This window comes from Scardinius erythrophthalmus, assembly GCF_964197995.2.
Source record: "Scardinius erythrophthalmus genome assembly, chromosome: 4".
Taxonomy (NCBI): domain Eukaryota; kingdom Metazoa; phylum Chordata; class Actinopteri; order Cypriniformes; family Leuciscidae; genus Scardinius; species Scardinius erythrophthalmus.
In genome coordinates this window covers 53,270,411-53,280,536 of record NC_138224.1, presented here as the reverse complement: position 1 = coordinate 53,280,536, position 10,126 = coordinate 53,270,411, and the positions used below count along the sequence as shown (strand labels likewise).

General features: G+C 39.0%; 1 protein-coding gene across 1 annotated transcript; it reads left to right on the top strand.

The window, feature by feature from the left end:
* Positions 1–545: 545 nt before the first annotated feature.
* Positions 546–9,315, top strand: LOC308689599 (uncharacterized protein). The gene is made up of 3 exons (XM_081363404.1): positions 546–603; positions 1,348–1,504; positions 7,461–9,315. The coding sequence occupies exons 2-3, from the start codon at positions 1,420–1,422 to the stop codon at positions 8,654–8,656; spliced, it is 1,281 nt and encodes a 426-aa protein (XP_081219530.1). The 5' UTR covers positions 546–603; positions 1,348–1,419; the 3' UTR covers positions 8,657–9,315.
* Positions 9,316–10,126: the final 811 nt, after the last annotated feature.

The window sequence follows — 10,126 nt, the reverse complement described above, 5'->3', positions numbered from 1 at the left end:
AAATAATGAAATGTAAATCAGATTTTATTGTCTTTTAAAAGAAATGATTTTAACAATAGTTTTCCACTCAGACAGTCAAAATCAATTGTTTTAAACCCATCATTAGTGTAATTCTTTACAGTCACAGCCATTTTAATATAATGCACTTATATTCTGTGGAGAAACTGAGAATGAACAAGATGGATATATTCATCATAAGGATTCAGTTATAGTTATTAAATTAAACAGTAGATCTTTCTCTGCAACCACAAACTTAATTTTTAATCACAAATTCTAAAAGAGTTTGAAATACTCAAAAAGTTATTTCCAATCCTTGTAATATGAATATCAAGATACTTGACTTTGTTCATGATTGAGAATATCACAAATACTCAGTATTTGGTACAATTATATTAAGTAATAAGTCAGAAGCTGTTGAAAAATTATCAGTGGTATTGATAGCTTTTGGAATCTGTGATTTTCCTTTGAATCAATCCTTTATCTTATCATTTGAATGTGTTTTCTGTATGTGAATTTCTATTTCGTGTGAAAAGGACTTTTATTTTGGTGACATGATGTCATTAGGCTGCGCCGCTCCAGCATCTGTGATTCTGCTGAAGAAAGGTTTGTGTTTTTATCATTTAATGTGTTTAAATCAATTCAACCCATCAGTACAATTATATAGAGAACTTTGAAATGATTTTTTTTTTGAATGAAACGTTATAATGTGTCTAATAACAGTAATGAATATAGTTTTTACAGGACTGCCAACTCTCATGCATTCAGCCTGAGACTCAGGCATTTCACACTGTTATCACGCCACACATCCATATTCTCACACAGAATTTATTTTCTTCCATACTATGGATGTCAAAGGGGCCCACAACTGCGTGGTTACCGACATTCTTCAAAATATCTTCTTTTGTGTTCAGCAGAAGAAAGAAATTCACACAGGCTTGGAACAACTTGAGAGAGTAAATGATGACAGTTTTCACTTTTGTGTGAATTATCCGTTTAATTTTAACCTTTAATAATAATAGTATCAGCTGACAGGCTCCCTGTATGTTTACAGCTTTAGTTGAGAGATTTTGTCATTGAGAAAGATTAACATGTAGCTCTACCTGATATTTATCACAATGAATCGATATTGAATATTGAATCGCAATCGAATCACAAGCTTATGAATTCATACAATTTTTGTCAAGCATTAATAAAAACAGTACCAGTTATTGTACCATGTTGTCACTCAAATTAATTGGAATTCTGTTTAGTTACCAAATGTTTTGACAATCACAACACAGCAATTGTGATGCAAGGTCTTTATGTTTTACTTTTTTTCTTTCTGTTAACTATTCTCCTCTTAAACAGGACAGAGTGTCCAAACACACAGAAAAACTCCTGGTGAAGCGACTGAGATCCACGTGACACACTATTATAAAGATGACGTTTATTAAAGAGGAGAGTGAAGACGTGAAGATTGAAGAAACATTCAGAGTCAAACATGAAGATACTGAGGAACAAACAGGTTAGTTTAATTCTCAAAGTCTTTCTTTAGTTATTCTGCATCATGCGTATCTTTATTGGATTTATTACATGCAGCTGGTGTCACAAATTAAATTAGAAAAAACAATTACTTTCACCCAAACATCATAATGTTATAATTAAAAACAAGTTTATATGGGCAAATCTTTTATAAATATTTTTGATTCTTCATTTTCTCTTCTGACATACTAGCCTGCAAGTCAGTCTGGGCAAGAGCCCATTCAAGCCCATTTCCAATCTTTCCAAATCTTGGCACCAATCACAAACGTTGAGGCAGGCTTTACACGATGACGATCGCTCTGATTGCTTGGTTTTAACCCCCTGAGGTCGACGGTATCGCCGGCGATACCAGCTCGCTTTTTTTCAGTTCAGTTCAAAAGAAATTAATTTTGCTCTGTGGACTTTGATATTACAAGCAAGTTTCATACATCAATCGATTCTGTTAAATGTGTATTATTTTTGTGTATACTCACAATAAAAACAAAGTGTTGTGCTTTTTGCCAAATAAAGAAAAATAAACGTGATGCGAGTTCTGCCTTCTATCTGTCAGTGTAGTCCATTCTGAAACGCGTCCGAAAATGAACAATAACTCAGCGAATACTCAGTCAAACAGGCAAACAGACATACAGGCATGAAGCTTGAATTCTCTTCTCTTAAATGAAGTAATTTATATAAAAAACAAATATTCTCATCTTGTGAAATCTGTATTAAAAGAGAGCGATTCCAGTAGAGCTAATTACATCTGATTCAGATGTAATGTGACTCCGCCCACGGAGAGTGCGTGCTATTCAAACGCAAATGAATGAGGCAATCCGCGCAATCCTGTGAACGCCCCCATATCAGCTCGAGAAACACAAGTTTATTCAGATCATTACTTTAACACCGTCTCGTAGCGCTGTGAGGAATAACAATAATGAAAAAAGTACCTCAGAAGTGCGGGTATATCGAGGAGCGAGCTGAGGAATACTGTAAGTTTTTTTTTCTTCTCACATGAATCGGGTTTCTGTTTATGAATGAATGAACGGCAGAGATGCGCGCTGTTTACCACAGCTCGCAAAAAGACAGTTTCAATTTAAATTGCGTCTCTGTGTGAATGAATGATGATGTTTTAGCAAACTGTATTGCCGTACTGAGTTGAGTAAAAATCGACAGAAATATGTTGAAATAAAATGTATTTGTATAAGCAACGTTTTAAACTGAAAATTAACATTTATATGCCCTAATATTTCATAAAAACAACGTTACAGTCAGGCGTTTCTGTTTGTGTATGAATGTTTCGGTTTTAGCAAACTGTATTGCTACACTCAGTAAATATCGACTAAAATATGTTGAAATAAAATGTATTTGTAAAAGCAACGTATTAAACTGCAAATTAACATTTATGTTTCTTATAATAAAAATGAAAGACCTATGTTACAGACATATGAAAGACAACATTTCGTTGATTAGTTTTGGATAGATTATACATTTTTAATGTAAAATATCTGCCACCTCAAATAAGCTTTCAAATAAGTTTGCCAATATTTGCTTATGTTAAATATAATATGTTTTGTCAAAAATAAAGTTATCAAATAATCAATCAAATCCTTAACTTTGAAATATGTATGATAAAATGTATACTAGTTTTTACAAAGAAAGATTACACTTGAATTGTTGTAATTGTAACCTTTTTAATAAAAAAATATATTTACAAGGTAGATGTAAACAAACTATTAAAAGGTAAATATAAGCCTTTTCTTTAAATAACTTTTATTGTGTTTTATTATTGACAAATTTGGGGAGAGGATAAATATTCCAAAACTGAAAATACAGTATGAGAATTAACTGCACAATTACTAGACATGTTTTCCTTGGATATTATAGGCCAAATTGCAAGCTCAATATGTGGAAAATTAAAAAAGAATTGAGATGCTTCCAACTGCTGCTCTTGCATTCTTGTGGCTCAGTGACTCACCTGAATGAATGGCTAATTAAGTATGCGGCCCCATTGTCTCCTCGGGTGTGAACCACTACATATACATGACCGTTGACGCCCACTCCGCATATGGCCTTTCCAAACAGAAAGTGCTTTGCAAAATTCAAATCAATGTATTGTGTTATGTGAATGATAAGGCAGGGTGATTTTCACTTCATTTTGAAGAAAAAACACTAGGCAATGACATATTTTAGACAAAAGTCTTATTGGCACATATTTAGAATGTGTTTTATGGCCTTATTTCAGAAACTTCACTTTTTAGTTTTTTCAATAACCATGCATAAACATTATTCTCTCAAAAATGCAGACATGTACATTCTTGTTGCTCACATTTCATGGTAGCCCTGTTTGTGCTAAATAGTGTGTAATTTTTTTTTGCCATTAATATGTTTATAAGCAACTGAAAAAAGCAAAAATGTCAGGGCATGTCAGAACATCTCAAGGACCCCAAAAACACCTTAGACCCCAGAGGGTTAAAGGTTGCTTACCTGTCTATGGTTCATATTTCAACATGTTTCCGTCGATTTCATACATATTAGTCTGGCACCTGTTCAGCTAGTACAATGTTAAGTTTATGCAACAATAAAACACTAATTAATATAAGTGAGAATAAATTTCTTACCTTAAAAATCTTTCTAATCATCAAATCACGTTCTTCTTCTGAGGTAAATCCAAGGTAAACTCACAGTGTGTCTTCTAAACTCGATGAAGAGCAGAGGAATGATGAAGTTTGATGCTTTATTTTGAGGAGATCGGGCGTTTACAGGTTTGTGTTCCTTCACGTGGATGATTAGCATGTGAATCGCTTGTGCGTGCGTGGGTGTGGTCACATTTGAGATAATGAGCAGACGCTTGAGAAACTGTTCCTCTCGTTGGTTTCATACAATTTACTTAAACAGAGGATATTTGTTTTTGTTTTGAATTAGATCATTTAAAATTCACTTGAATGTTTATAAAGATATAGCTCATGTCTGTGTGACATTGAGTTTTGTTTCAGTTTATAGACGTGCTCAAGAAAAAAAATTCACGGAGATGGAGAGGCAGAAACTGCACCTTGTTTATTTTCTTCATTTTACAAAGGCACAATGTTTTGTTTTGATTGTAAGTGGACACATACAAAAGTAGACCTATTATAGTCATATTTCTTTTATCTGTATGACCATAAGAGAGTATTTTATGTCAATTTTGCTACTACGTGAAGAAAATCCAGCCAAAACGTGATTAATTCATCTGCTTATCTTGCTGGTCGTCCTTTTTGGTGTGACCTTTGGAAATGTTTTATGTTAACTAACTAGAAAATATTGTCTACAATTGGAACAGAATCCGTTATGTTCTAGTGAATTCATAATAACATGCTGAAAAATAAAAAAGTTAAGTGTGGGGTGGACAGGGCAGGCTTGCTTCCTCTCTGCCTTCCCACGTTATGCGCTGCGCAGGTGTGGCACTGTTCTTTCTGCCACAACAATAACCCAGGCCAAGATAGTTAGCCAAATTCATCCATGGCCATTATTTTATTGAGCGCTGGCTCATCAACTTTATCACGGAGGTCGTCCCTCTCCAGCCTACTACATTCTCTATCATGGATGACGCAATCCCACACAATATCCTGCCCATCCCATAGTCACCATCATCTGCACTGATTCCATCATATTCCCGGACTTACCTGCTCCACTGTTGTCTCATAACTCCTCAATTCTGTCCTTGCCGCTGATCCCCACCAGCTCATTTGCTCCCCTGGCTACACCTTCTTAACCTCGAACTGTCAGCACTTCGGATCCACCTTGGCTCTGCGCTCCCTCAGCGCCGCCGTGGTCCGCCATCACTAAGGCTCCACCGGGCTCCCTCATCCCTCCAGCTCCACCTTGGTCTCTCGTCATCCTGGTTTCGCTGTGGACTTAAGGGCCTCCGGCTGCGCCTCAACCCTCCACCCCTCCAGCTTCACTGGGATCCAACTTCCTTCCGGTTCCACCATGGTCCTCGCTCCCACCGGTGTCCCCCCGCTCTGCCAGGCCCCCGCCTCCACCTTGGTTTCGCGAGCCAACGATTTCACCTCGGCCCTCCAAGCTTGCGATGTCCCAGTAGGACGTTTAGGACTCAGACCTTGGCTCCTCTGTCCACCAGTTCCGCCTTGGCATTCCTCTCTGCTGTCTCCTCCTGTCTCCTGTCCATCTTCAGCCTCTCCTCGTCCTCCTCCAAAACCGCCTCCCGCCGGCCACAGTTGGACTTTTACTTTCGGCGCAAGGTCGTGTATCATGGGAGGGGGGAGTACTGTCAGGATTATGTTGTGTCTTGTGTTAACTTTACATGACAACAATATGCCTAAAACAAAGTTTTTCTTTTGAGTTTTCCGCGTACAGACGACACCATTGTCAAAACGATCCCCATTCACACGGATCCACGAAAACTACTGCAAATGCTGTATTCTGCTGCCAGACCATTAAATGGCAATGAAACACTACAGACTGAACACGTAATACGCACATGCATGACGCCATCGTCTTTAGAGATTCGCATTTTGTTGTTTACAAGGAGACCGTTTTCAAAAACTTCCACTTTGAAACCCATTTTTTTTTAAAGTTTGCGTTTTCAGGCACCCAAAACACAGTTTTTGTGTAAATGTACGGCCTCTGGGTTAGAGAACAATTAAATACCCAATTTACACATTCCTATCCTATCCCAAAAAATCTAAAAGCAGGAAACAATGTTTGATTATTATGCCAGTTTCATCTTAACACCTCAATGGAAAAGAAAATGTATCTTTCAGGTTATTATCAGGCATTATTAGTTAGATGAACATATGTGCCTACCTTCTGCTGGTTTTCTAGTTGACTTATGCAAGTGTTTAAGCAGGCAAGATTTTCTTCATTGCTATTAGCAGGGGAGTTTCACTTCTTGCTGCGGTTGACCACTCCCTCTTCCCCTGTTCCGCCACTCTCTCAGTCTGCTTTAGTGTTAGTCACAGTTTCAGGCACCATAGGGTTTTCAGGGCACTCATTTCCCCAATATCCTTTCCTTCCACAGGAAAAACAAGTGCCATAGTTGGTTTTCACATACCCTCTGCCTCTTCCTCGGCCACGAACACGTCTTGGTCCGTGAGATTGCCCTTGTCAAAACACCAGAATCGCTCCTGCTGATCCTGAGACCTCCACCATTGGCATCTGGAATATGGGTTTCTGCTCATCTGGCTCTTCATCCTAATGTTTTTCATCATCGTCCTCCTTTGGCAATCTTGGTGAACGAGGCGCGAGTAGATTTTTCCTTAGGTTTTTCTTAAGAACTTGGTCGGCTCCTCCTGAGGCACCCTGGGACTAGACGTAATTTGGCAGTGATCCTGAAGCTCTTGGAGGTGACGGTGCACTGGGGCAGGAGTCGAGATTGTACACCTTCACACACTGCAATGTTGCATGGGGACATGGAGAACACTTAGCAGTATCTGTTGTCTTTTTCTCTGTGTCTCCATGTGGGAGCTTTTCCCTGTACATTTTCTTTCGCATTGTTCTGCTTCTTCTAACCACATTTAATGCTATTTTGTATATCTGAAATTCATATTTTGTCTGTTTTTCTTCTTTTTACTTTTCAATTTCTCTTCATGCTTTTCCATACTTTCTTTAACCTTATTTAACATGGTCACACTCAGTGTACCCTTTGCTGGAAAACCATAATTTTCTTGCCAATCTAGTACTCCAGCTATTGCTCTATTTCCATGTTTTCTTTTCATTTACTGGTAAATGGGACTATCCAAGTCCTCTGCAGTAGGAAACTTGTGCTTGCCATTTCCAGGCCCCATACTTTAAAGTTTTTAACTTTTTAGATTTGTCATTTATGCTTTACACAGTGGTCGTCACCTCTGTGTCACACCTTTTTCATTTGTTTAGTGGGTATAGAATAAAGTATACATGTTGTTGGATTTGATGTTTTACATGTCTAAATGGTGTTAACTTGTTTTTGTTTCTTTTCACCCTAGACTTGATGGAGCTGAAACAGGAGAGTCAAGAAGTGAATGAAATGGAAGAGAAAAATCTGTATGAGAAATGTCATGATTTCATGACTGGGGAGAAATCTATTAGTTACTCACAGACTCAAAAAACAGGAACTAATAACCTTCAGATTAGAGTTCACACTGAAGAGAGCCCTTTTACATGCCAACAGTGTGGAAAGAGTTTCAATCGAAAAGAAAGCCTTAAAATCCACTTGAAAATCCACGCTGGTGAGAAGCCGTTCATATGCCCTCAGTGTGGAATGAGATTTACACAGAAAAAAACCCTTAATGGCCACTTGAGAGTTCACACTGGAGAGAGGCCTCACACCTGCCAACAGTGTGGAAAGAGCTTCTCACTACAAGGAAATCTTAAAATTCACATGAGAGTTCACACCGGAGAGAAGCCATTCATATGCTCTCAGTGTGAAAAGAGTTTTAAACGGAAAAGAGACCTTAATGCCCACATAAGAAATCACACTGGAGAGAAGCCTTACACCTGCCTACAGTGTGGGAAGAGCTTCACACGAAAAGAAAGTTTTGAGGCTCACATGAGTGTTCACACCGGAGAGAAGCCATTCATATGCCCTCAGTGTGGAAACAGTTTTAAACAGAAAAGAGACCTTAATGTCCACATGAGAAATCACACTGGAGAGAAGCCTTTCACCTGCCAACAGTGTGGGAAGAGCTTCACACGAAAAGAAAGTTTTAAGACTCACATGACAATTCACAAGGGAGAGAAGCTGTTTGTTTGTGATCAGTGTGGAAAGAGTTTCAGATATAAAGAAAGCCTTAATCATCATATTAGGATTCACTCAGGAGAGAACTGTTTTACATGTCATCAGTGTGAAAGGAGTTTCCCAGACAGGAATCACCTTAAGAATCATGTAAAAATTCACACCGTAGTGAAGCCTTACATATGCCATCAGTGTGGAAAGAGTTTAACAAACAAAGCAAACCTTGAGGATCACATGAGAATTCACACTGGAGAAAAGCCTTTCACCTGCCCTCAGTGTGGAAAGAGCTTCACGGTTAAAGGAAACCTTAAGATTCACATGAGAGTTCACACTGGAGAGAAGCCTTACAAGTGCCTTCAGTGTGAAAAGAGTTTCACGTATCACACAGACCTGAAACGGCATTTGCAAACTCATTCTGAAAAGAAACTGCCGTTTTCCTCAGTGTGACATATTACGATCCTATGTTTTGTGTTTTGTTATATTTCTGTTGTTTTGTGTCTCTTTCTGGAACGTTATTTGATTGGTTCCTGCAGACTGATCGATGCTGTCCTGATTGGTGCATAGAACTTTAGAAAGCATGTCATCATTTCTTCTACAGAGAGATCTTGTGTTTTGAGCAGACAGAGTTATTGATTGTATCGTGCAGAGTTTGAATGTTTTAAGAGTATTAGAGACTGTGAGTATTGCTTGTTTGTTTGAATTGAATATTGTTTGTATCTGAGGAACTTTGTTGGCATATTTGACCCCTTTGCCTGGTTTCTGATGCTGAATTTGGATTGCCCTTTCAATTTTGTTTGCTTGGTTGTAAATATATTGTAAATATTGTGTATTTGGGAAAGTAAAGAGTCTGACGCCACTTTTGTTTATTGTAAAGAGGTTTAAAAAGAAAGTTTGTTACTTTGTCCCAGTCAGTTCCTGAATCAAAAGTCCCAAATTAAGACAATAAATAATCATTGTACCAAATTCTTTCATTTTGCACTCTTTTCCCTACACTAGGTATAACAGACAACCGGTTTAGAAAAAGGAGCAATCTCAACAATCATCTGTGCATTCACTCTGGAGAAAGTCAATTATTGTGATTAGAGCAATAAAAACATCACTCTTACAAATACATTGAGACCCTGTTTGTGTTCTTTGTTAAATAGTATGGCAATAGAAAATGTGTATCTGTTTGAAGTCAAGGCTACTTTCACACCGCTGCTAAATGTGGGCTTCATCTGACTGTCTGCCTTCATGACTACTTTTAATTTGTATGATCTTTTATTCATATCCTTCACCTCTCTATAATTTGGCGATTCAATTTAATCAGCTGCGCAGACTCAGGTCCAGCATTCACTACTGAGCAGACTCAGGTCCAGTGTTCACTACTGAGCAGACTCAGGTCCAGCGTTCACTACTGAGCAGACTCAGGTCCAGCATTCACTACTGCGCAGACTCGGGTCCAGTTTTCACAACTGTACAGACTCAGGTCCAGCTGCACAGACTCAGGTCCAGCATTCACTACTGAGCAGACTCAGGTCCAGCATTCACTACTGAGCAGACTCAGGTCCAGCGTTCACTACTGCGCAGACCCAGGTCCAGCTGCACAGACTCAGGTCCAGCTGCGCAGAGTCAGGTCCAGTGTTCACTACTGAGCAGACTCGTGTCCAGCGTTCACTACTGAGCAGACTCGGGTCCAGCGTTCACTACTGCGCAGACTCGGGTCCAGTGTTCACTACTGCACAGACTCCGGTCCAGCGTTCACTACTGCGCAGACTCGGGTCCAGTGTTCACTACTGCACAGACTCCGGTCCAGCGTTCACTACTGCACAGACTCCGGTCCAGCGTTCACTACTGTGCAGACTCGGGTCCAGCGTTCACTACTGCGCAGACTCAGGTCCAACGTTCACTACTGATCAGACTCAGGTCCAGCATTCA